At 41.1% G+C, this 27993-nt stretch overlaps 1 protein-coding gene across 2 annotated transcripts; it reads left to right on the forward strand.

Annotated features, from left to right (window-relative positions):
• The first annotated feature begins 651 nt into the window (after positions 1 to 651).
• LOC112258361 (sideroflexin-5-like) lies at positions 652 to 27362 on the forward strand. Of its 2 annotated transcripts, none has more exons than XM_024432683.2 (14): positions 652 to 905; positions 11368 to 11436; positions 11816 to 11893; positions 12087 to 12113; positions 13783 to 13837; positions 13931 to 13956; positions 14191 to 14244; positions 14380 to 14457; positions 14928 to 14993; positions 15304 to 15394; positions 16294 to 16409; positions 25848 to 25933; positions 26232 to 26349; positions 26553 to 27362. In XM_024432683.2, exons 1-14 carry the CDS (start codon positions 849 to 851, stop codon positions 26628 to 26630), a joined length of 999 nt encoding a protein of 332 aa, XP_024288451.1. In that variant the 5' UTR covers positions 652 to 848; the 3' UTR covers positions 26631 to 27362. The 2 variants fall into 2 exon arrangements, with proteins under 2 accessions (XP_024288451.1, XP_024288452.1); XM_024432684.2 differs by having other exon boundaries at positions 654 to 905; positions 14380 to 14436; positions 26553 to 27361.
• The last annotated feature ends 631 nt before the right edge of the window (positions 27363 to 27993 follow it).

A 27993-nucleotide genomic window follows, 5' to 3' on the forward strand; every position in this document is an offset into this window, starting at 1 on the left:
ATCATCATTCTCAAAGCCGCTGTTTACTTCGAAGATCACTTTAGCACCACCCTAAAAACCCAATTCAAATTTGAGACAAACCTTCAAATAGGTATGTAATGACACATTATATAAACTCTTTATAGTGTTTTATTTACATTTTAGAGGCGATAAGGTGATAAGTTGGACAGATCGAGTGAAAAAAAGCAATTATCCCACACAACCATCTCTCCTCCTCACTCTATCAAGCATTAGTTTCGCTTCCCCACCCGCCATTTAAAAAAAAGACCCAACGGGGCTCATTGCCTGCTTTGAATTATGCAGAAACGGGCAGCGTTTAGGTCATGTAATTGATTCTGTTGGAAAGGGGAGAAATTGTGCTTTACAATGGTATTGACATTACATTTGATCTGGAGGTATTACGTTTTTGGGGAGCTAAAATAAGGACAATTGTACGGACCAAGGCGATGTACGAGTTTACGTTACACATCGAGGGTTCTTGGTTGAATGTGGACGCAACGTGGACGCACGCCGTGCAGTCCTTGCACACCAGGCGAAATGCAGTGGAAAGAGTGTGTCCCTTATTTTCATGGACAGTTTTGGGCGAAGTAAAACCTCTCGCTTCGCCTCTTCCTCTCTGCCATAAACACAAAAACAGTTATGCAACCTATTTTCAACTGATCAATTATTTGGGATGTGTAGTCATCTTGTATGACTTTCGCTGTGTAACTGGAGATGACAGAAACTACACCTCCCAAATAACATTGCGATTAATTGCTTCTCTAGTTTCACGGAGTATAGCTAGTTCACTACTTAAAAATCCCGTTTCATGACTGACTTTATTTATAAACAAATACTTATCCGTTCTCATGGCGGAATCTGCAGCCTGTCCTGCATTCCAGCTTGGAAAACCTCGATATGATCAGGTAAAGCATATTTTTTGACTTTTTTGTATCATTAATCCCATTGTTTGGTATCTCTACGAGTGCACAAAAAACACTATAGATCCGACCTCTGCCTGCGATCACATCATTATGCTCGCTGCTTGTGACTTTGTACAAAAGTTGCCTCTGATGTCCGCTCGATACATGTTTGTAAAATCTTTGTAGTGCAATCCTGTTTATGTTCTGTGCAAATGCAAGAAAGTATCCTACTTTCTTGAAATTAACAAGTAGCGAAAACGAGGGGTGGGGATGTGTTTCGGAGATGATAGCGGGGTTGGCCGCCCCACTGTAGCTAAATGCTGAGGCTAAAATACTTTGCGAACATCCTATGGTCCTAATAATGGATCCAAATTTTTTGCGTGCCTGATCTGTAAATCAGCATTAGTCTTACTTAAAGAAAAATTGGCAAAATGTTCTAGATTTTTTTCAGGTTCTTTATTACACTTGAGTAGACTGCACTGAATAGGCATATAGAACAGCCTAAATATAATTGAATAGCTTTATTATGACTTTTTATGTGACATCCGGATTATTTTTATCTCTTTGCGCCTTTTTATCTCGGCATAATCTGACACCTTCATGAGGGATAAAAAAGTGACAAGTAAGAATTTATGTAGGCCTCATCACTTTGTTTAAAAAAAATGTGTTCCTTCCAACTAGTGATGCACCGATATGAAATTTTTGGCCAATACTTATTTTCCTTGCCAAAAAAAACCCGATACCGATAAAGCTAATTGATATTTAACATTTTAGTGGCTTTTTAAGCATTCTAATACAGTTTAAATAGTTAACACACAAGAGGCGTCACTACAGTCCCTGGTTCGAATCCAAGCTGTATCACATCCGGCCGTGATTCCCATAGGGCGGCGCACAATTGGCCCAGCGTCGTCCGGAATTGGCTTTTTGTTCGTAACCAACTTGCCTAGTTAAATAAAGGTTACACACACCACAATGACCAAAAACCTATTTTGTTGGCATTTACGTATGTCCCCATTTACCAGTAAAACATCATCAAAACATTTTTTTTTCACTTACTTGCTGTGCTGTTTCGTTGATCAGTTGTTCAGTTGTTTCATTCTCAACCAGGATTTCTATGGAACGGCGTTTGGGTCTTTGCGTGTCAAAAAATATACTATTTAACACTATTTGACGTGTCAAATAAGCTTGTTGACCAATCAGGACCTGAATATGACTGCACGTCACATAATAATTTAACTCATTCCTACATTTGTTTACGTAGTGTAATCAATGTGTAATAACTATCACTTGTATTTCATATGTCACAACGATTCATCGATACGTATGCTATGATTTCTCGCGCACCTACAGTGCTGGTCATAAAAAAAGCTAGCTAGCTCATGGATGCAAACAATGTTCTTCCCCAAAAACATAGCAAAACGACAATCTGTTTCAGTAGCTATAGTTAGCTAGCTAACTATATAGTTAGGTGTCATCGTCTAAAATAACTCAAATTTATAATTCAGTTTTTATTTGATTAATGGTCAGACTCATCTATGTGAAGCTAGCCACAATAAGGATTAGCCACAACAGTGGACTTTGCAGTTAGCCTTCAAAATAAAAGTATGGCATAATTGTACTATTTTTATTCATTTGCATCACTGTCACTGTCCCACCCATCACTGATGTACTTTTATTTTGACGGAAAACCGCAAATTCCACTATTGTGCCTAATCCTTTTTGTGGCTAGCTTCACAACACATGACATGGTCCGGCCACGCCTCATTAGCCAGATGAAGCTAGCCGGCTGCTTATAACCTTAGCTTTGGGCAACAGGGTTAAGTTGCTAAAGCTAGCTACCTCAGAAGTTGCGGTCGAACAAATTATACTTTATTACCAACGCGGTATTATAAACACATCGTTCGTGGCCGGTGTTTGCTTGTTTGCAGACTTTTTTTGTACAGCTTTGCCAGTGCTACTGTATCTTTTTTGACACGCAAAGAACCAAACAGCGTTCCATAGTATGTATGTCGTGAAGCTAATAGCAGTGATGCTATTACTGTGTAACTCTGGTAGGGCAACATCTGAAAAATAGAACACTTGGTAGTGTGTACCGATGCTCAACCAGTCGGCGAAAGCCAACATCACCCACGACAGAGAACGGTTATTTGTCAAGGGCAATGAATTCCATTATCTTGGCTTCAATGGATTTCGCCTTTGAGTTGTCTCGCTGAAATTTTGTTACTCTTTCAAATGACTGCTCGACTTGTTGACTGCTCGATCCAAATAGCAGACATTGCAGGCTTGTTTAGGAATGCTGTGTTGCATTTATATCGCAAAATTTTACGTGGCGTCATTACTTCATGTACCCACGTTATATATGTATACACGTCAGCTTTGACAGCAGTTTTCTACATCGGCGTTAAACTAGACATCGATACCGATGTTGGCATTTTTAGCTAATATCTTCCGATTCCGATATGTTCACCGATATATTGTGCATCCCTACTTCCAATCATTTAAATATGCCTCTTCTAATGACCCAAACTAAATTATTCTGCTGCGCTATGTTTGAGGTGAGGGGTGTTGTACAAAACAAAGTCATCAGTGATTGAATAATCTGTAACCAATCAGATTATCAAAGCTAATGACATTTTTAAATGGCGCTTTACCCATTTGTGTTCTGGCTCTGACCCAACCCACCGATTGCTGGGACCAATCAGAACGGTTAGAATGTGTTGGCATTCTAGAAATCGTCAGGGAGGCATTCAGGTCATAAGAAGGAATTCCCCTTGACTACTCCCCCAAATTGGAGAAAGCAAACATTCTTTCCCATTGACCTGCATTGTAAAAGAGCCAACTTCTCTGTAGATTTTTTGAAACACAGAAATAACAAAACATACCGAAAAGCTGCTGTCTTGTTCAATGTAACCAGGTCAAAAATCCCGACCTATGTTTCGCAATGCTCCCACATAGGGAAATAGAGCCTGCAAGAAGAGCCCTGTGGCTTCAGGCATGGGAAATGTGGGGACCCGGTTTCCAATTAGGCTACACGTAATTAGGCTATACAGGTTGTTTTCACCATAGGCGGCAGGACCTCGACGTTCTATCTAATACCGATTGGGACTATCCAGACTCATTGCGAAGAAGAAACTATCCTCCATGGGCGTTGCGTAGTGTTCGGCTTGAGCAAGGAGTTTGGAAAGCCAGGCAAACATCAGATAGTTCAGCTCCTAAGAATCTGGGTCATCCTGTTGCAATGTGTGCCAGATTAATGGTCTGTCTACCTTTAGACAGACTATGCCCTTCCCTGGACCACTCATGGCTGTGCCCCTGCCCAGTCATGTGAAATCCATAGATTAGGCCCTAATGAATTTATTTCAATTGACTGATTTTATATTTTGAGGTTGGACGTTAGCACATTGCACGTACCACTAATATCGGCCGATTCCGATATGCTCACCCGATATATTGTGCATCCCTAGTCTGAATACTTTCCGAATGCACTGTATGTGAGAATGCTATTTATTGACTACAGTTCAGCATTCAACACTATTGTTATCTCCATGCTGTACCCTTTGTTCACCCACAACTGAGTGGTTTTGAAGGACATAACTCCATCAAGTTTGCTGACGACACCATGGTTGTAGGCCTGATAACCAACAATGATGAGTCAGCTTATAGGGGAAGGTATGTGAACTGGCATTGTGGTGCCAGGACAACAACCTCTCCCTCAACTTCAGCAAAACCAAGGAGTTGATTGTTGACTTCAGGAAGCAGAGGAGGTAACATGCCCCGATCCACATCAACGGGACTGCAGTAGAGAGAGTCAGCAGTTTTAAGTTCCTTTGGCGTCCACCTCACGAGGACTTGACATGGACCAACAACACCACCACTCTTGTCAAGAGGGTGCAACTGCGTCTCTACATCCAGCTGAAGAAAATCGGAATGCCACCCAGTCCTCTCCAAATACTACCTCTTCAAAATATAGAGGGTTCTGACCAGTTGCATCACGGCCTGATACGGGAATTGCTCCGTCCACAACCACATGGCCCTCCAGTGGGTGGTGAAGACATCTGTGTACATCACTGGGACTGTGCTCCCACCCATCCAGGACATCTACTCGAAATGGTGCCTGAGAAAGGCCTGCAGCATCAAGGACCCACACACCCCAGCCATGAGCTATTCACTCCCTTACCATTGGGCAGACTGTATCGGCTCATGAGGTCTGATGCCAACATGCTCAGAGACAGTTTCCATCTACAAGCCACTAGAATGACCACTTGCACTGACTCTCCGCACCTCAGCACCAGGGTTAGGGTGTAACGGATTACAAAGAAAACTAACTGCAATTCATTACCAGCTAAAATATTGTAATCAGATTACAGATATTTTTGAAAAACTAGATTATTACTTCGAGGATAACTTTTAAATTCAGAATTATTTTGGGGACACCTTTCTGTTTTCTCAATGACATTCCAATCAGCGTTTAAAAAAAAGGCACATGTTTTAAGTTTGTTCTGCCTGAGCGAGTCTGACCACAAAGAGACCACTATGACGACGCACCAAATGTGTTTGATGGATCGTGGGAAAAGACAAGGATTAGGCTTTTGTAGGCTACAGTCCAAAAGCTTTGTATTCCAATGGTGCGACCGCTGGTTGTTGTGGATTGCTGTTCACAAATGTATGTGTATTTTAACCCAATTGGTTGAATTGAAGAAGTTTTTAAGCTGCCCATCAATCATTGTTTTTGCGACCAGGGGTATATTTATTAGAGAAACCGTTTACAGTTTAAGAATCACACGGAAGCAAGAAGAGCAAAACAAGAGTTTCTATTGAACAAATTCAGGTAGGTCCCTCCTCGTTTCATTCCATTTGCTTCTGTTTAAGAAATGTTTTGCATCAGAAGTAGAGTAATGAATATGCCTCCGGTGGACAGCCAGTGAAAAATACGCTGTTGCAACAGCTGCATAGTCCGGATCCCAGGCTATGGAAACACTTTTAATTTTAAGAAGACCAGGAGTGGGGCTTTTTATTTTCTTAATGGAAAATTACCATTTTGTTTTTCATGTGCAAATAGCACTTTTTCGGTGTTCAAGCATGCCATTCACAGAGCAGCATTTATTTTTCAACTCAAAGCAATGAGCCCAATCAGTCCTCCATGATAAAGGCAGAACTGAGCGATTTCTGTTAGTTGGGCCAACTGCAAAGTCAAAATAAGCTATATTGTAAAAGTATTTTTGGTATTAATTTAAGGTCATAGTTAGGCATTAGGGTTAGCAGTGTGGTTAAGGTTAGATTTAAAATCAAATAGTATGACTTTGTGGCTGTGCCAGCTACTAACCTGAGCCTCATAAGGGGAAAGTGATCTAAAAGTACCTGAAAGTAATCAGATTACAAGTTATTATTGATTACAGTTTTGGACAGGTAATTAATAACTGTAGAAGATTACATTTAGAACGTAACCTACCCAACCCTGCATACACACACACACACACACACACACACACACACACACACACACACACACACACACACACACACACACACACACACACACACACACACACACACACGCGCGTGCAACACTAGTGCTATTAACCAAAATGTCAATTCGGTTTTTTCAGAGGTCAATGGAAAGCTTCTCTAGAGATATATCAGATCAAACCAGACCTGTGTGATGTAGTAGGGAGTTGTAGATTCCAATAGGCCTATATTCTACATAGTTTTGCACAGAAAATGTGGTAATTAATTACAATACCATAATCCATTGCGTGTCTACTTGTCCGTTCTGTGTTTCTTTTACGCCTGCTATGTAAAAAAGACAGAATGCGTGATCGAGAGGGATAGACACAGAGGTATAATAAGTGGGTAGAGAGTATTTGCTTCATGAAGTATCTTTACCTGAAAATACATTATCTATGTGATTAATAGATGGTATTCAGCAGTCATAAAAGTATGCCTTATTTACATTGAAGAACTACTAAAATAGTGATTTTTGTCAGACAGCATAGCTAGCAGCTCTATAGAGATGATGACTTGGAATTCAATAATAAAGTCATCAAATAAAACAAATGTAATATACACAATTTAAATATTTTAAAGTAATGTGAATAAATTAAACTGGAGTTAATAAGTGATAAGCAGTAATGGGCAGTCACTACCATCACGGGAGTAGCGAGACCGAATCGACATAAAAAAACACCAATCACTCAGCACTATGACACACACACACACACACACACACACACACACACACACACACACACACACACACACACACACACACACACACACACACACACACACACACACACACACACACACACACACAATCCCCCTTCCCCAAAACATGTGTAAATATTGGACAAAATTGTGCCTTCCTGTATTATACCTATGCTAAAATGTTTATTCTACTGAGCCATTACTTTTTCTTATTTCTTATTGTTGCATTGTCGGGAAGGAACCTGCAAGTAAGAATTCCGTAGGACGATGTATACCATGTGTATCCCGTACATAAGACTAATGAACTTGATACTTGAAAAGATAGTAATTTACACGGGCTATTGTGAGTCTCTTCTCACAGCTCCAAGAGGCGTAAGTGTATTTAGACCTCCATTTCGCAACCTCTGATGATCATTTTGATCATGTGAAACATTGAATCATCCTGTAATAGCAATTTTGATTTTTATCATTACAAGCCTCCAGTCATATGATGTCAAACGCTGCATTTATCAATGTGTGATGGAAGGTTTCATTGTTTCACGAATAGAGCATCCATCCATATTTTGTGGCCCAAAAATCTTCAGCACAGGTTGGCTTACGGTAAAAAAAAAGGCATATGCAGTAACATTTTCAGTTCGTTGCATCACACCAGTTAAAATTAGGCCAGGTCTTGAATCTCACTGACTCCTTTTGCTGCTGCCCGTGATACATCTCTGCTAGCTGTGTGTTGTGTATTCTCTGGAGAACTGAAGCACATGCATAATTAAAACAGTCTTCTCACATGGAGCCTGTGCTCTTCTCCCAGACAAAACTGGAGCTACAGCAGCGCTGCAGATGCAGGAACTTAATTTGAGCCAGTTTGCTACAGCAGAAAAACAATCCTGCATCAACAGGAAATTTGAATTATTTTGTGGGTTATAATTAATGGACAGTTTTGTAGGGGTTGATACATTTTTCGTAAGGTAAAATCAAGTCTGAAATTTCAAAGTGTAAATTACTAACTTCAGAAGCCTTTTTCATCCTCAAATACACCACAAGTTATCCAGCAACAGGGTGATCAAATTAAGATGCCACCTCTGTACACATGAGCTGTGAAGACATTTATATATGGGCTGTGAGGACACTGAATAACCAAAGGATACACAGACTTACAGAACGGTAGCTACTGCATTCTTCACAATTACATGGCATTAGAGGTGGAGGAGTCTGTTTTCAATTAAAACTGAATGTAGGAAAGATAATGAATATGGAGGGACGAACTCTCCTGTCTTGCCTTTTGTCTCCTGCCTTTCATAAGTGATGCATGGCTTGAAGGCATCTGATTGAAGCTGCCATGTTTCAGTCCATCTGGTTTGCCAAATTGAATCTTGGCAAGCACTGCCATCAGGCCTTTTCAAACTGTTGGCTCACAATGTACGGCCGGGCCCATCTAGTAAGGGGAAGGGAAAAACGAAATGTTTCACCACCATGTTTCACTAGTTTAGTTCATTAGGATCCCCATTAGCTACTGCACATGCAGCAGCTACTCTTCCTGGGGCCCACATAAACGTACAAATACATTCAAGTTGAGAACAGTGAGACAAGGATTTTTTTTAAAGTAAGAAAGAAAAAGTATGTGGAATTACCTGGACTTCTGCATAATCTGTGTATCTGTGTATCCCTTTGTTATTCAGTGTCCTCACAGCCCATATATAAATGTCTTCACAGCCCATGTGTACAGAGGTGGCATCTTAATTTGATCACCCTGTTGATGGATAACTTGTAGTGTATTTGAGGATGAAAAAGGCTTCTGAAGTTAGTAATTTACACTTGGAAATTTCAGACTTGATTTTACCTTACGGAAAATGTATCAATCCTTACAAAACTGTCAAAATAATTCCAAAGGGTTCACATACTTTTTCTTGCCACTCTATGTGTGTGTATTTAATATATGAAGGCTATTCCATGTGAGAAATTGCCAAGAAACTGAAGATCTCGTACAACGCTGTATACTACTCCCTTCACAGAACAGAGCAAACTGGCTTTAACCAGAATAAAAAGTGGCGTGGTTTGAGAAACAGACGCCTCACAAGTCCTCAACTGGCAGCTTCATTAAATAGTACCCGCAAACACCAGTCTCAACATCCACAGTGAAGAGTCGACTCCGGGATGATGGCCTTCTAGGCAGAGTTGCAAAGAAAAAGACATATCTCAGACTGGCCAATAAAAATAAAAGATTAAGATGGGGAAAAAGAACACACACTGGACAGAGAAACTCTGCCGGTACCTGATCTTCAGTTTCTTGACAATTTGGAATAGTCTTCATTTCTCAGAACAAGAATAGACTGACAAGTTTCAGAAGAAAGTTCTTTGTTTCTGGCCGTTTTGAGCCTGTAATAGAACACACAAATGCTGATGCTCCAGATACTCAACTAGTCGAAAGAAGGCCCGTTTTATTGCTTCTTTAATCAGAAAAACAGTTTTCAGATGTGCTAACATAATTGCCAAAGGGTTTTCTAATGATCAATTAGCCTTTTAAAATGATAAACTTGGATTAGCTAACACAACGTGCCTTTGGAACACAGGAGAAATGGTTGCTGATAATGGTCCTCTGTACACCTATGTAGATATTCCATAAAAAATCTGCCATTTCCAACAACAATAGTCATTTACAACATTAACAATGTCTACACTGTATTTCTGATCAATTTGATGTTATTTTAATGGACATAAAATGTGCTTTTCTTTCAAAAACAAGGACCCCAAACTTTTGAACGGTAGTGTATGTCTCATTCTAAAAATAAATATAAAATAAGAGCAGTGGTGAAAAAAGTATCCAAACTGTCATACTTGAGTAAAAGTAAAGATGCCTTAATTGAGAATTACTCAAGTAAAAGTGAAAGTCACCCAGTAAAATACTACTTGAGTAAAAGTCTGAAGGTATTTGGTTTTAAATATACTTAAGTATCAAAAGTAAATGTAATAGCTAAAATATACTTAAGTATTGAGAGTGAGTATAAATCATATTTAATTCCGTATATTAAGCAAACCAGACTGCACCATTTTCTTGTTTTAATTTATTTACGAATAGCCAGGTTCACACTCCAACATAATTTGCCAAAAAACTAAGCATTTGTGTTCATTGAGTCCGCCAGATTAGAGGTTAGGGATGACCATGGATGTTCTCTTGATAAGTGCATGAATTTGACAATATTCCTGTCCTGCTAGCCATTCAAATGTAATGAGTACTTTTGGGTGTCAGGGAAAATGTATAGAGTAAAATGTACATTTATTTTCTTTAGGAACATAGTGAAGTAAAAGTTGTCAAATATAAAAAGTAAAGTACAGATACCCCCAAAATACAAATTAAGTAGTATTTTAAAGTATTTTTACTTCAGTACTTTACACCACTGAATAAGAGTTATACATTGGAAAGAAACCAAGAGACACTAGGCATGAATGTAAACAAGTAAGAAAGACTCTGCGATAGAGGGGTGACGAAAACATGCTCAAGTGCACTGTGTCTTAAGAGGCAACCCACACATCTGTTCTGTCTTACTTTGTATCCCTCAAATATTTTCAAGAAATTTAACTCTAAACAACAGTTAGCAGTTTAACCACTTTTCTTCAATCCACATAATTTGAAATTGAGACGTTGATTCATTATTTAAATGTTGAATTTGGGTACCCACAAACAACACGTTATTAAAGATCATCTGACTATACGACTAAAATGTATTAAGGCATTCATAAAGTATTCATAAGCCCTACATAGCTTCACAAAGCATTTGCAAGTAATATAATACTACCTAAAGGTTGATAGAAATTGTCCTTAAGTCTACTGCTTTGGAAAATGTTGCATAACCTTTTTGTCACCCTTCACATAACATGTGATTTGCTTATGGAGGATTTCTGTGGCATCCATATTTGCCTTATGAAGGGTTTATGAAGGCTTCATTGAGCCTTAAAAGTTATCTTTTGTTTAGAGTGGGACTGGATTATTGAAGATGTGCACAAGCAATTTAGTTACTATCATTAATGGTATACAATAAAGGAATGAATTGGGTGGTTTGAATTTTGTCCTGCGAGGCCCCACCCACTCTGTGCACCACTGATAACGTACATAGCCATTAAAGATGTTCTCTCCCTCTTTCCCCTGATTTCCCCCTCATTCAGTCCCCCTCACATACAAGTGTGCTACCTATTTACAGAGAGATGGGGTGTTAAGATTTGGTATTGCATTAGCTCATCAATAATTAACTACTTGCTTTGTCTTTTCCAGAGTTCATTTCTTGGCCGGCTGAAACACTTTGTAGAGATCATTGACCCCAGCACACTCTTTGTGTCTGAGGTAAGGTACAGTTGAAAACATCAATCCACGTACTGTTTTACCACTTCAGCAATTGTTTTTTGTAAGAGACCGGATTTATATATGAGACTTGGGAATGGTGGCAACAGGAGAATACCGTCCAATACTTTAGATCTGGAATCAAATCAGATAACACAGGGTCGGACTAGGAACAGAAATTGTCCCACAAATTTCTCATACACCAGCCCATTTTTCCCTCAAAGGCCCCATTGTTAGCCCATTGTTAATTCTGCTCAAAATAATTTTGGGACAGGCCCACTGGGCTAAAGATGCCCGATTTCCTTCTATGAGATAACACATTAACTCAAAACCTACCAGTCTGACCCCATCTTGTTGACTCAAATGACTCTTATCTCTCCAGAGACGATTGACAGAATGCATTAAGCTCCTGGATGAATTTAAACACGGAAAACTACCACCGGGAGTTTCTGATCTACAGGTTAGCTTTTTGTTTTTCAGAAATTCCTTTGTCAGTGTTACAGAATATATACTTTTCCAAAATTTTATTTTATTTTAAGCATAATGTTTATGACACTTTCAATGTGTAGCTGTAACACACTCCATACATTCAGCTGCCCAACATTTTCCTTCACTGCGCTGAACTGACGTAGCTGTTTTTTAAAACTCTTTAGCTATGGGAAGCCCAAAAGGTCACGCAGGTAAGTTGTGGCACACGTCTGTTCGTATAAAGCAGTCTAACCCCATTTTGACCCCATGTACAGTTGAAGTTGGAAGTTTACTTACACCTTAGCCAAATACATTTAAACTCAGTTTTTCACAAATCCTGACATTTAACCCTAGTAAAAATTCCCTGTCTTAGGTCAGTTAGGATCACCACTTTATTTTAAGAATGTGAAATGCCAGAATAACAGTAGAGAGAATTATTTTTTTCAGCTTTTATTTATTTCATCACATTCCCAGTGAGTCAGAAGTTTACATACACTCAATTAGTATTTGGTAGCATTGCCTTTAAATTGTTTAACTTGGGTCAAACATTTCGGGTAGCCTTCCACAAGTGTCCCACAATAAGTTGGGTGAATTTTGGCCCATTCCTCTTGACAGAGCTGGTGTAACTGAGTCAGGTTTGTAAGGCCTCCTTGCTCGTACACACTTTTTCAGTTCTGCCCACACATTTTCTATTGGATTGATGTCAGGGCTTTGTGATGGCCACTCCAATACCTTGGCTTTGTTGTCCTTAAGCCATTTTGCCACAACTTTGGAAGTGTGCTTGGGGTCATTGTCCATTTGGAAGACCCATTTGTGACCAAGCTTTAACTTCCTGACTGATGTCTTGAGATGTTGCTTCAGTATATCCACATAATTTTCCTCCCTCATGTTGCCATCTATTTTGTGAAGTGCACCAGTCCCTCCTGCAGCAAAGCACCCCCACAACATGATGCTGCCACCACTGTGCTTCACGTTTGGGATGGTGTTCTTCGGCTTGCAAGCTTCCCCCTTTTTCCTCCAAACATAACGATGGTCATTATGGCCAAACAGTTCTATTTTTGTTTCATCAGACCAGAGGACATTTCTCAAAAAAGTACGATCTTTGTCCCCATATAGATATTTTTGTACCTGTTTCCTCCAGAATCTTCACAAGGTCCTTTGATGTTGTTCTGGGGGTTGATTTTCACATTTTGCACCAAAGTACATTCATCTCTAGGACACTGAACGCGTCTCCTTCCTGAGTGGTATGACGGCGGCGTGGTCCCATGGTGCTTATACTTGCGTACTATTGTTTGTACAGATGAATGTGGTACCTTCAGGCGTTTGGAAATTGATCCCAAGGATGAACCAGACTTGTGGACGTCTACCATTTTTTTCTGAGGTCTTGGCTGATTTCTTTTGATTTTCCCATGATGTCAAGCAAAGAGGCACTGAGTTTGAAGGTAGGCCTTGAATTACATCCACAGGTACACCTCCAATTGACTCAGGCTAATTGACATCATTTATCAGAACCTTCTAAAACCATGACATAATTTTCTGTAATTTTCCAAGCTGTTTAAAGGCACAGTCAACTTAGTGTATCTAAACTTCTGACACACTGGAATTGTAATACAATGAATTATAAGTGAAATAATCTGTCTGTAAACAATTGTTGGAAAAATGACTTGTGTCATGCACAAAGTAGATGTCCTAACCGACTTGCCAAAACTATAGTTTGTTAATAAGAAATTTGTGGAGTGGTTAAAAAAAAAGTTTTAATAACTCCAGCCTAAGTGCATGTAAACTTCCAACTTCAACTGTATGTATTGCCATACATACATTTTCCCTCTCCTCTTGGAAGCATGATGATGATGTCACACTCTTTCTCATATCTGAATGCAGGCCATCATTCATCCTGAAACAGGAGAGAAGATTTTCATGCCTTTTCGAATGTCAGGTATGACTTCCAAGTGAAGATTTTCACCAGAGTGACTTATTTTGTTAATGGTAGTTTTTACACTGATTTTATATATTTTTTGCGTCTAAACAGGTTATGTCCCATTTGGAACACCAATTGTAAGTCTTATATGAAATTATTACTGTATTTCATATGTATCTATGGATACAATATTCAACTTTGTCCTGAAGATGATTACTGTATGTAAATACGTGTAACATCTGGTATGGTCACTTGTTTAATAATACACTGTTGGTTGTACTGACTTTTTGGTTTCGAGGGAAGCAGTCATTCTGGAGACCTTGCAAAACTAGAGCAGTTGCACTATTGTCTCCCTGTCTGGCCAAATCTAGGTTGTGGGCCTTCTTCTTCCAAATCAGACTGTGGTATCCACCATTTTCTGGCAGGTACAGACATTTACAAGCAACCTTTTCAGCAATAACGGTCCCATGTTGTTAATATCCACATTGGATACGCTCTCCTCAGTGAGGTAAAGAGATGTAATTGAATTTCACAGAATGTTTTTTTTCTTCTCCTTTCAGTGGCTTAACCAGAGTCACAATGCCTGTGTCAACTACTCAAACCGCAATGCTACTAAGGTAGTGTATGATGCTACCAAGGTAGTGTATGAGAGGATCATTTATATTATTTACTGCTTGATTCTCAGAAAAGCTATTGAATTACAATTCTGTGTTAGTGTTTTTGGTCCACATACTGTGCTGCTCCATAGCAACTAGCACTGCATCTCCTGCATCTGGCACTGTAGACTTCCTTCATTTTAGCCATGGCTCATGTCTATTAGGCACCAAATAGAAGAAAATGGACTGAAACAGCGAGGGACTACCTGGACTTGTGCAATAAGAGACACACATTTTTGTTTTCCGTTGCAACACGTTTAGCTATGGTTTGCTCTAATTAACACCACCCAGATGTACAGTATAGAAAGTGTTTTGAACATGTGACTGATGTCAGACCAGAGTGTACATTTTCCATTCAAGGTTTTGGTATTCAAGAGAGTGATTTTAGCCAATGTTAGCCTTACGTAAGAGGCTGTGAGATACTAAGTCATTCGTGTTGTTGTTCATATTAGCCTACACCGACATCCACGTTTCTTCAAGTTTACTTCGGAGCTGTGACCAGTGCTGTCTCTCTTGCGGTCAGTTGATGATTATTATACATGTATGGGAATGAATATTCAGTTTCAGCGATTCTGTCCGGCCTATTTCTGCCTAATGTAACGTGTTAAATGGGTTTAGAGCACAGGCGGCCAATAGCACCTTAATTGGGGAGGACAGGCTCATAGTGATGGCTGAAACGGAATGAATGGAATAGTATGGAACACATCAAATACATGGTTTCCATGTGTTTGATACCATTCCATTCCAGCCATTATTATGAGCCGCCCTCCCCTCAGCAGCCTCCTGTGGTTTTAGAGTGTATCCTAAACTTTGTGCTGTGTTGTTCAGGTAGGACTGAATGTACTGATTCAGAAAGCCAACAGGTTGAGTCCAGCGACCCGAATGATAATACAGAGACTCATCCCTTTCCCAGCTGTGGGTAAGTATTCGTAAATCATTTGAATAAAAACGCATTAATATAGTATTAATGTGAACATCTAGACTTGATTTAAAATCAGTTTGTCACAAAGTAATATGAGCTACAGGTGCAAATGAATAGGCTGCACTGCGTTTACTTTTGGGTTCATTCTCCGTCTGTCCTGTATGTAGGTCTTCTCCTTTTTGTTAATAGAGCTTTGCTATAAATGCATCAATCACAGGGATAAATCACCTTTAACAAGAGCTGCAAAACATTTGGTGTCAGAGGAGGCAGAGCTTTGCTGCCGGTTTCTTCTCTATAAGCTTTGTATGGTTAGCATTGTGTAGCTAATAGTTACCCTCCTACTACATAGATCTCTGTTCAATATTGTCAAGGTTGTACTATAAGCTCTCCCCAGTTGTAAATGTGAAACCTATGTGCTTACTAAGGGCCTGTCTATAGACCTCACATGCTGAAGCGGAATACTCAAAACAAATCAAGATGAAATAGATACATTGGCCCTGTTGGAATACTCTTAAAATGCATCCTTCCTTCCTGCCATCCCTAAAGTAGTCGGCGGCAGGTAGCCTAGCGGTTAGAGCGTCGGGCCAGTAACCAAAAAGTCGGTGGTTCAAAAACTGGAGCTGACAAGGTGAAAAATCTGATGTGCCTGTGAGCAAGGCACTTTACCCTCATTTGCTCCAGGGGTGCCGTACTACTATGGCTGACCCTGTAAAAAAATCAACATTTCACTGCACCTATCCAACTATTCTAGTTGTCTAGTAGTGTCAGATCAGTGATTACTTCAAGAATGGGAGGAAGGAAAGATACGTTTTTAGAGTATTCAAATGGGTAGGTCTCAATCTCAGCTGAATGTCAGGTATTGCCACTGTCACAACCAGTATTCTCTGCTTACTCAGCCAGTGCCAACATTTGCAACGTGGGCCTCATGAGGCACAATGAGCTGTCGGAGGGCATCGACGTGCTGGACGAAAATGGGAACATATTGGGCTCCTCAAAGATTGCTGCCAAACATGTGAGTGGCTGGTCATCAGTGAGACCTCTCACACAAGCCTTTATAAAAATACTGTTTCCTTCCTGGCCACAGAGAGAAAATGAATGGAGTCATTCCACTCGCAAGCTATCAAACATACTGTGCAGATACAGTGCCTTCAGAAAGTATGCATACCTCTTGACTTATTCCACATTTTGTTGTGTTAAAGCCAGAAAAAAGACGGCTAAATCGGTCCGCTAATATACAGCATCAGTCAAAAGTTTGGACACACCTACTCATTCAAGTATTTTTCTTTATTTTTACTATTTTCTACATTGTAGAATAATAATTATGGCAAGAACAGCTCCTAAATATGGACTTGGTCTTTTACCAAATAGGGCTATCTTCTGTATACCAACCCTACCTTGTCACAACACAACTGATTGGCTGAAATGCATTAAGAAGGCACACCTGTTAATTGAAATCCATTTCAGGTGACTACCTCATGAAGGTGGTTGAGAGAATGCCAAGAGTGTTCAAAGCTGTCTTCAAGGCAAAGGGTGGCTATTTTGAAGAATCTCAAATATATTTTGATTTGTTTAACACTTTTTATGCTTACTACATGATTTCATGTGTTATTTCATAGTTTTAATGTCTTCACTGTTATTCTTGGTTTCTCAAATGATTGCTTCGCCTGGTTCACCAACTACTTCTATGATAGAGTTCAGTGTGTCAAATCGGAGGGTCTGCTGTCCGGACCTCTGGCAGTCTCTATGGGGGTGCCACAGGGTTCAATTCTTGGACTGACTCTCTTCTCTGTATACATCAATGAGGTCGCTCTTGCTGCTGGTGAGTCTCTGATCCACCTCTATGCAGACGACACCATTCTGTATACTTCTGGCCCTTCTTTGGACACTGTCTTAACAACCCTCCAGGCAAGCTTCAATGCCATACAACTCTCCTTCCGTGGCCTCCAATTGCTCTTAAACACAAGTAAAACTAAATGCATGCTCTTCAACCGATCGCTACCTGCACCTGCCCGCCTGTCCAACATCACTACTCTGGACGGCTCTGACTTAGAATACGTGGACAACTACAAATACTTAGGTGTCTGGTTAGACTGTAAACTTTCCTTCCAGACCCATATCAAACATCTCCAATCCAAAGTTAAATCTAGAATTGGCTTCCTATTTCACAACAAAGCATCCTTCACTTCCGGCGCCGACAGAGATGGCCGCCTCGCTTCGCGTTCCTAGGAAACTATGCAGTTTTTTGTTTTTTTTACGTGTTATTTCTTACACTAGTACCCCAGGTCATCTTAGGTTTCTTTACATACAGCCGACAAGAACTACTGAATATAAGATCAGCGTCAACTCACCATCAGTACGACCAAGAATATGTTTTTCGCGATGCGGATCCTGAGTTCTGCCTTACAACCAGTGTAACCGAGTGGATCACATGCAGCGACCAAAAAAAAAAAACGACTCAGAAAAAGAGGGAAACGAAGCGGTCTTCTGGTCAGACTCCGGAGACGGGCACACCGTGCACCACTCCCCAGCATTCTTCTTGCCAATGTCCAGTCTCTTGACAACAAGGTTGATGAAATCCGAGCAAGGGTAGCATTCCAGAGGGACATCAGAGACTGTAACGTTCTCTGCTTCACGGAAACATGGCTCACTGGAGAGACGCAATCCGAAGCGGTGCAGCCAGCGGGTTTCTCCACGCATCGCGCCGACAGAAACAAACATCTCTCTGGTAAGAAGACGGGCGGGGGCGTATGCCTTATGACTAACGTGACATGGTGTGATGAAGGAAACATACAGGAACTCAAATCCTTCTGTTCACCTGATTTAGAATTCCTCACAATCAAATGTAGACCGCATTATCTACCAAGAGAATTCTCTTCGATTATAATCACAGCCGTATATATCCCCCAAGCAGACACATCGATGGCTCTGAACGAACTTTATTTAACTCTCTGCAAACTGGAAACGATTTATCCGGAGGCTGCATTCATTGTAGCTGGGGATTTTAACAAGGCTAATCTGAAAACAAGACTCCCTAAATTTTATCAGCATATTGATTGCGCAACCAGGGGTGGAAAGACCCTGGATCATTGTTACTCTAACTTCCGCGACGCATATAAGGCCCTGCCCCGCCCCCTTTCGGAAAAGCTGACCACGACTCCATTTTGTTGATCCCTGCCTACAGACAGAAACTAAAACAAGAAGCTCCCACGCTGAGGTCTGTCCAACGCTGGTCCGACCAAGCTGACTCCACACTCCAAGACTGCTTCCATCACGTGGACTGGGAGATGTTTCGTATTGCGTCAGACAACAACATTGACGAATACGCTGATACGGTGTGCGAGTTCATTAGAACGTGCGTTGAAGATGTCGTTCCCATAGCAACGATTAAAACATTCCCTAACCAGAAACCGTGGATTGATGGCAGCATTCGTGTGAAACTGAAGGCACGAACCACTGCTTTTAATCAGGGCAAGGTGTCTGGTAACATGACTGAATACAAACAGTGCAGCTATTCCCTCCGCAAGGCTATCAAACAAGCTAAGCGCCAGTACAGAGACAAAGTAGAATCTCAATTCAACGGCTCAGACACAAGAGGTATGTGGCAGGGTCTACAGTCAATCACGGACTACAGGAAGAAACCCAGCCCAGTCACGGACCAGGATGTCTTGCTCCCAGGCAGACTAAATAACTTTTTTGCCCGCTTTGAGGACAATACAGTGCCACTGACACGGCCTGCAACGGAATCATGCGGTCTCTCCTTCACTGCAGCCGAAGTGAGTAAGACATTTAAACGTGTTAACCCTCGCAAGGCTGCAGGCCCAGACGGCATCCCCAGCCGCGCCCTCAGAGCATGCGCAGACCAGCTGGCCGGTGTGTTTACGGACATATTCAACCAATCCCTATACCAGTCTGCTGTTCCCACATGCTTCAAGAGGGCCACCATTGTTCCTGTTCCCAAGAAAGCTAAGGTAACTGAGCTAAACGACTACCGCCCGTAGCACTCACATCCGTCATCATGAAGTGCTTTGAGAGACTAGTCAAGGACCATATCACCTCCACCCTACCTGACACCCTTGACCCACTCCAATTTGCTTACCGCCCAAATAGGTCCACAGACGATGCAATCTCAACCACACTGCACACTGCCCTAACCCATCTGGACAAGAGGAATACCTATGTGAGAATGCTGTTCATCGACTACAGCTCGGCATTCAACACCATAGTACCCTCCAAGCTCGTCATCAAGCTCGAGACCCTGGGTCTCGACCCCGCCCTGTGCAACTGGGTACTGGACTTCCTGACGGGCCGCCCCCAGGTGGTGAGGGTAGGCAACAACATCTCCTCCCCGCTGATCCTCAACACTGGGGCCCCACAAGGGTGCGTTCTGAGCCCCCTCCTGTACTCCCTGTTCACCCACGACTGCGTGGCCATGCACGCCTCCAACTCAATCATCAAGTTTGCGGACGACACAACAGTGGTAGGCTTGATTACCAACAACGACGAGACGGCCTACAGGGAGGAGGTGAGGGCCCTCGGAGTGTGGTGTCAGGAAAATAACCTCACACTCAACGTCAACAAAACTAAGGAGATGATTGTGGACTTCAGGAAACAGCAGAGGGAACACCCCCATCCACATCGATGGAACAGTAGTGGAGAGGGTAGCAAGTTTTAAGTTCCTCGGCATACACATCACAGACAAACTGAATTGGTCCACTCACACAGACAGCATCGTGAGGAAGGCGCAGCAGCGCCTCTTCAACCTCAGGAGGCTGAAGAAATTCGGCTTGTCACCAAAAGCACTCACAAACTTCTACAGATGCACAATCGAGAGCATCCTGGCGGGCTGTATCACCGCCTGGTATGGCAACTGCACCGCCCTCAACCGTAAGGCTCTCCAGAGGGTAGTGAGGTCTGCACAACGCATCACCGGGGGCAAACTACCTGCCCTCCAGGACACCTACACCACCCGATGCTACAGGAAGGCCATAAAGATCATCAAGGACATCAACCACCCGAGCCACTGCCTGTTCACCCCGCTGTCATCCAGAAGGCGAGGTCAGTACAGGTGCATCAAAGCTGGGACCGAGAGACTGAAAAACAGCTTCTATCTCAAGGCCATCAGACTGTTAAACAGCCACCACTAACATTGAGTGGCTACTGCCAACACACTGTCAATGACACTGACTCTACTCCAGCCACTTTAATCATGGGAATTGATGGGAAATTATGTAAATATATCACTAGCCACTTTAAACAATGCTACCTATATAATGTTACTTACCCTACATTGTTCATCTCATATGCATACGTTGATACTGTACTCTATATCATCGACTGCATCCTTATGTAATACATGTATCACTAGCCACTTTAACTATGCCACTTGGTTTACATACTTATCTCATATGTATATACTGTACTCGATATCATCTACTGTATCTTGCCTATGCTGCCCTGTACCATCACTCATTCATATATCCTTATGTACATATTCTTTATCCCCTTACACTGTGTATAAGACAGTAGTTTTTTTTTGGAATTGTTAGTTAGATTACTTGCTCGTTATTACTGCATTGTCGGAACTAGAAGCACAAGCATTTCGCTACACTCGCATTAACATCTGCTAACCATGTGTATGTGACAAATAAAATTTGATTTGATTTGATTTGATTTGACTCATGCTGCCAAACATACCCTTGTAAAACTGACCATCCTACCAATCCACGACTTTGGCAATGTCATTTACAAAATAGCCTCCAATACCCTACTCAACAAATTGGATGCAGTCTATCACAGTGCAATCCGTTTTGTCACCAAAGCCCCATATACTACCCACCATTGCGACCTGTACGCTCTCGTTGGCTGGCCCTCGCTTCATACTCGTCGCCAAACCCACTGGCTCCATGTCATCTACAAGACCCTGCTAGGTAAAGTCCCCCTTATCTCAGCTCGCTGGTCACCATAGCATCTCCCACCTGTAGCACACGCTCCAGCAGGTATATCTCTCTAGTCACCCCCAAAACCAATTCTTTCTTTGGCCGCCTCTCCTTCCAGTTCTCTGCTGCCAATGACTGGAACGAACTACAAAAATCTCTGAAACTGGAAACACTTATCTCCCTCACTAGCTTTAAGCACCAACTGTCAGAGCAGCTCACATATTACTGCACCTGTACATAGCCCACCTATAATTTAGCCCAAACAACTACCTCTTTCCCTACTGTATTTAATTAATTAATTAATTTTGCTCCTTTGCACCCCATTATTTTTATTTCTACTTTGCAAATTCTTCCATTGCAAATCTACCATTCCAGTGTTTTACTTGCTATATTGTATTTACTTTGCCATCATGGCCTTTTTTTGCCTTTACCTCCCTTATCTCACCTCATTTGCTCACATCGTATATAGACTTGTTTATACTGTATTATTTGACTGTATGTTTGTTTTACTCCATGTGTAACTCTGTGTCGTTGTATGTGTCGAACTGCTTTGCTTTATCTTGGCCAGGTCGCAATTGTAAATGAGAACTTGTTCTCAACTTGCCTACCTGGTTAAATAAAGGTGAAATAAAAATAAATAAATAAATTCTACAATGTAGAAAATAGTTAAAATAAAGAAAAACCCTTGAATGAGTAGGTGTGTCCAAAATTTTGACTGGTACTGTATATTTTTATTAATATATATTTTTAATTGAGATTTTTCAGGGGGTGCCCCTACTATGACAATATTTGTACATTATTCTTTAAAAAAAATCTTGAAGCTCTGTCAAGTTGGTTGTTGATCATTGATAGACAGCCATTTTCAAGTCTTGCCATAGATTTTCAAGACGATTTAAGTCAAGACTGTAACTAGGCCACTCAGGAACATTCAAATTTGTCTTGGTAACCAACTCCATTGTATATTTGGCCTTGTGTTGTAGGTTATTGTCCTGCTGAAAGGTAAATTTATCTCCAAGTGTTTGTGGGAAAGCAGACTGAAACAGGTTTTCCTCTAGGATTTCCCCTAGCTCTATTCCATTTATTTTTATTTTTAAAAACTGCCTAGTCCTTACCGATGACAAGCATACCCATAACATGATGCAGCCACCAACATGCTTTAAAATGTGAAGAGTGGTACTCAGCGATGTGTTGGATTTGCCCCAAACATAACACTTTGTATTCAGGGCATAAAGTTACTTTCTTTGCCACATTTTTTGCAGTTTTACTTTAGTGCCTTATTGCAAACAGGATGCATGTTTTTTTTTTAATATTTTGTATTCTGTGCAGGCTTCCTTCTTTTCACTCTGTCATTTAAGTTAGTATTGTGTTGTAACTACAATGTTGTTTATCCATTCTGTTTTCTCCTATCATGGCCATTAAACTGTTTTAAAGTCACCATTGGCCTCATTGTGAAATCACTGAGCGGTTTCCTTCCTCTCCAGCAACTGAGTGAGGAAGGACACCTGTATCTTTGTAGTGACTGGGTGTATTAACTTCACCATTCTCAAAGGGATATTCAATGTCTGCTTTTTTATTTTTACCCATCTACCAATAGGTGCCCTTCTTTGCGAGGCATTGGAAAACCTCCCTGGTCTTTGTAAACACAGATTCAACCTGTGTTTAACATTCACTGCTTGACTGAGGGACCTTTAAAATTGTATTTATTTATTTTATTTCACCTTTATTTAACCAGGTAGGCAAAGTTGAGAACAAGTTCTCATTTACAATTGCGACCTGGCCAAGATAAAGCAATGCAGTTCGTCACATACAACGACACAGAGTTACACATGGAGTAAAACAAACATACAGTCAATAATACATTATAAACAAGTCTATATACGATGTGAGCAAATGAGGTGAGATAAGGGAGGTAAAGGCAAAAAAAAGGCCATGATGGCAAAGTAAACACAATATAGCAAGTAAAACACTGGAATAGTAGATTTGCAGTGGAAGAATGTGCAAAGTAGAAATAAAAATAATGGGGTGCAAAGGAGCAAAATAAATAAAATAAATATAGTAGGGAAAGAGGTAGTTGTTTGGGCTAAATTATAGGTGGGCTATGTACAGGTGCAGTAATCTGTGAGCTGCTCTGACAGTTGGTGCTTAAAGCTAGTGAGGGAGATAAGTGTTTCCAGTTTCAGAGATTTTTGTAGTTCGTTCCAGTCAATGGTAGCAGAGAACTGGAAGGAGAGGCGGCCAAAGAAAGAATTGGTTTTGGGTGTGACCAGAGAGATATACCTACTGGAGCACGTGCTACAGGTGGGAGATGCTATGGTGACCAGCGAGCTGAGATAAGGGGGGACTTTACCTAGCAGGGTCTTGTAGATGACATGGAGCCAGTGGGTTTGGCGACGAGTATGAAGCGAGGGCCAGCCAACGAGAGCGTACAGGTCGCAATGGTGGGTAGTATATGGGGCTTTGGTGACAAAACGGATTGCACTGTGATAGACTGCATCCAATTTATTGAGTAGGGTATTGGAGGCAATTTTGTAAATGACATCGCCGAAGTCGAGGATTGGTAGGATGGTCAGTTTTACAAGGGTATGTTTGGCAGCATGAGTGAAGGATGCTTTGTTGCGAAATAGGAAGCCAATTCTAGATTTAACTTTGGATTGGAGATGTTTGATGTGGGTCTGGAAGGAGAGTTTACAGTCTAACCAGACACCTAGGTATTTGTAGTTGTCTACGTATTCTAAGTCAGAGCCGTCCAGAGTAGTGATGTTGGACAGGCGGGCAGGTGCAGGCAGCGATCGGTAGAAGAGCATGCATTTAGTTTTACTTGTATTTAAGAGCAATTGGAGGCCACGGAAGGAGAGTTGTAATGGCGTTGAAGCTTGCCTGGAGGGTTGTTAACAAGGAAGGGCCAGAAGTATACAGAATGGTGTCGTCTGCGTAGAGGTGGATCAGAGACTCACCAGCAGCAAGAGCGACATCATTGATGTATACAGAGAAGAGAGTCGGTCCAAGAATTGAACCCTGTGGCACCCCCATAGAGCCTGCCAGAGGTCCGGACAGCAGACCCTCCGATTTGACACACTGAACTCTATCAGAGAAGTAGTTGGTGAACCAGGCGAGACAATCATTTGAGAAACCAAGGCTGTCGAGTCTGACGATGAGGATGTGGTGATTGACAGAGTCGAAAGCCTTGGCCAGACCAATGAATACGGCTGCACAGTAATGTTTCTTATTGATGGCGGTTAAGATATCGTTTAGGACCTTGAGCGTGGCTGAGGTGCACCCATGACCAGCTCTGAAAGCAGATTGCATAGCAGAGAAGGTATGGTGAGATTCGAAATGGTCGGTAATCTGTTTGTTGACTTGGCTTTCGAAGACCTTAGAAAGGCAGGGTAGGATAGATATAGGTCTGTAGTAGTTTGGGTCAAGAATGTCCCCCCCTTTGAAGAGGGGGATGACCGCAGCTGCTTTCCAATCTTTGGGAATCTCAGACGACACGAAAAAGAGGTTGAACAGGCTAGTAATAGGGGTGGCAACAATTTCGGCAGATAATTTTAGAAAGAAGGGGTCCAGATTGTCTAGCCCGGCTGATTTGTAGGGGTCCAGATTTTGCAGCTCTTTCAGAACATCAGCTGACTGGATTTGGGAGAAGGAGAAATGGGGAAGGCTTGGGCGAGTTGCTGTGGAGGGTGCAGTGCTGTTGACCGGGGTAGGAGTGGCCAGGTGGAAAGCATGGCCAGCCGTAGAAAAATGCTTATTGAAATTCTCAATTATAGTGGATTTATCAGTGGTGACAGTATTTCCTATCTTCAGTGCAGTGGGCAGATGAGGTAGTCATTTAAAAATCATGTTAAACACAATCTTTGCACACAGAGTGAATCCATGCAACTTATGTGACTTGTTAAGCAAATATTTACTTATGAACTTAACATTTCAGCTTTTTATTTGTAAACCATTTATAAAAAATTCAGAAAACATAATTCCACTTTGACATTATGGGGTATTGTGTATAGGCCAGACAATTTTAAATTCAGGCAAGTAACACAAAATGTGGAAAAGTCAAGGTGCGTGAATACTTTCTGAAAGCACTGTATATCAAATTCATTGTTTTAGCATATTCAATCAGTATTTAGAATGAAAGATACCCTGACCAAGATGGCCATCCTGTAATCATGTCCATTCTAGTGTTCTATTTAGTTCTCTGTTCCTGGCAAAATATTTTGTCTGCAAATGGCGATATTTTATATTCGATGCAAAATGTGTATTTTTAATGTGTGGAGAATCAGTTTCTGAATAGTCTGTCTGTGACTGAAGTCAGTATGAATCTTCATATGAGGTTCAATAAAGTAAGAACAGGTTTATTTTATAATTTATTGTTAGTAAACATAAACATATTAATGTGTTTTTTCTCATATGTCCATATGCTGCATCCTTTAAACCTCATGGGAGGGGGAATTTAATCCAACATATTGCAATATTTTGAATTGAAGCATGTGCACAATATTGTTCTTTCCCCCCAGGCAATTATGGAGACAGCCTTTACCAGAGTGGTCCTCCCGATGCCAATCTTTGTCCTTCCTCCCATTATTATGTCCTACCTAGAAAAGTAAGTCATGCTTTCTAGATGGGTCAGAAATATTTAGTGTACTGCCTTGTCTAGTCCCTGCATTAATATCAGAATAGTGTCAGTTGAGTTATGGTCATCCCAATACCTAAAGCCTGAAAAATAGGGTCCTGGATAGGACAATGTTTTCAACATATTAACATTCTGTGGCATTTCATTTTTTGGAAGGGTGGAGGTGTAATCATTTTGTAATCATGTGTAAGAAATGTTGTATTAGTGTTGAGATTGTACTCAATACAAATGCCAATATCAAATGTGTGCTTCCCTTCTTGTCTGTTAGACTTCCATTGCTGCAAATGAATCGGAGGCTGTTGCTGCCCATCCACAGCCTGGTGTGTCTGGCTACCTTCAGCCTCTCCCTGCCCCTGGCCATCAGCCTATTCCCACAGATGTCTCAGGTACCACTGCTGCTGCCATCCCTGGAGGCTGGCTGGACAGCTGGGAGGAATTAACCTCACACACACTTCACTTGTCTCTCTTGTAATTAAGAACGAATGATAAAGGTTCTGGATTTAGAGGTACTGTGACAGGCTATTAGGTGTTGCAGACGGTTGGTAGGCGTATTGTGTGTTTACATGTTTCACTGGTTCAACTTCAACAGATAGAGGTGTCTCAGCTTGAGCCGGAGATCGCAATGGCAACCGATTGCAAGGTGGTGACCTTCAACAAGGGACTGTGATGACTGGCCCCCGAGGAGAGAGTAGAGGACAGGGCACTGAACAGAGGTGCAAATTAGCCTCCTTTTTGACTGGCTGTAACGGACACTCCAGGTCTCTCTCTGGTGTAGGGTGAAGTTGCCCCTAGACGCTGATCTTGGCTCAGCTTTGTATTTTCCCACTAATGGATTGGGGAGGAGAAGCTTATCCCAGATCTGAACCTAGGGGAAACTTCACCCTGGATCTCTGTCTCCCATAGCATGGTAACAGCTCCAGGCACTTTTTGCTGCATTAAAATAGTGTAGCATAGATAATGTACTGTCTTAATCAATGGTTTTAATACAACACATTCCATGGAATGTGAAAATTATGCAAATCAGTAAGGATTTGAGGGGGTTTAACAAAACAATATTGTTGTCGTATGTAATATGTTGTAATATGTTATGATGGACCATTATAATGTAATGCCCATACCATACCAGCTATTTCGCAATTGGTCATGCTGATCAACCCAATTGTTTAAAATTTTATGAGATGTTTTTATTGTTGACCTGAAGTTTAAAAAAAATGTTTAAGTAAAAGATACAATCTAAAATAGTTTTACAATCACATGAATCAGTGTTGAGTGATAGATCCTGACAGACTGTTACATACCCCTTGACTTATTCCACATTGTTTTGTTACAGCCTGAATTCAAAATGGTTTAGATAGATTTGTTTTCTCTCACCCATCTACACACAATACAGAAATATTTCATTTACATAAGTATTCACACCCCTGAGTCAATCACATGTTAGAATCACCTAATGGCAGTGATTACAGCTGTAAGTCTCTACGTGCTTTCCACACCTGGATTGTACAATATTTATACATAATTTTTTTAATTCTTCAAGCTCTGTCAAGTTGGTTGTTAATCATTGCTAAACATCCATTTAAGTCTAGCCATAGATTTTCAAGCCTAATTAAGTCAAAACTGGAAGTAGGCCACTCAGGAACATTCAATGTTGTCTTGGTAAGCAACTCCAGTGTATATTTGGCCTTGTGTTTTAGGTTATTGTCCTGCTAAAAGGTTGTTGATCCATCCTCCATTTCTCCTATCACAGCCATTAAACTCTGTAACTGTTTTCAAGTCACCATTGGCTGGCCTCATGGTGTAATACCTGAGTGATTTCCTTCCTCTCCGGCAACTTAGTTAGGAAGGACGCCTGTATCTTTGTAGTAACTGGGTGTATTGATACACCATCCAAAGTGTAATTATTAAGTTCACCATGCTCAAAGGGATATTCAATGTTTGCTTTTTTGTTGTTGTACCCATCTACCAATAGGTGCCCTTATTTTGAGGCATTGGAAAACCTCCCTGGTGTTTGAATCTGTATTTGAAATTCA

Source organism: Oncorhynchus tshawytscha, linkage group LG09 (genome assembly GCF_018296145.1).
Source record: "Oncorhynchus tshawytscha isolate Ot180627B linkage group LG09, Otsh_v2.0, whole genome shotgun sequence".
NCBI classification, from domain to species: Eukaryota; Metazoa; Chordata; class Actinopteri; order Salmoniformes; family Salmonidae; genus Oncorhynchus; species Oncorhynchus tshawytscha.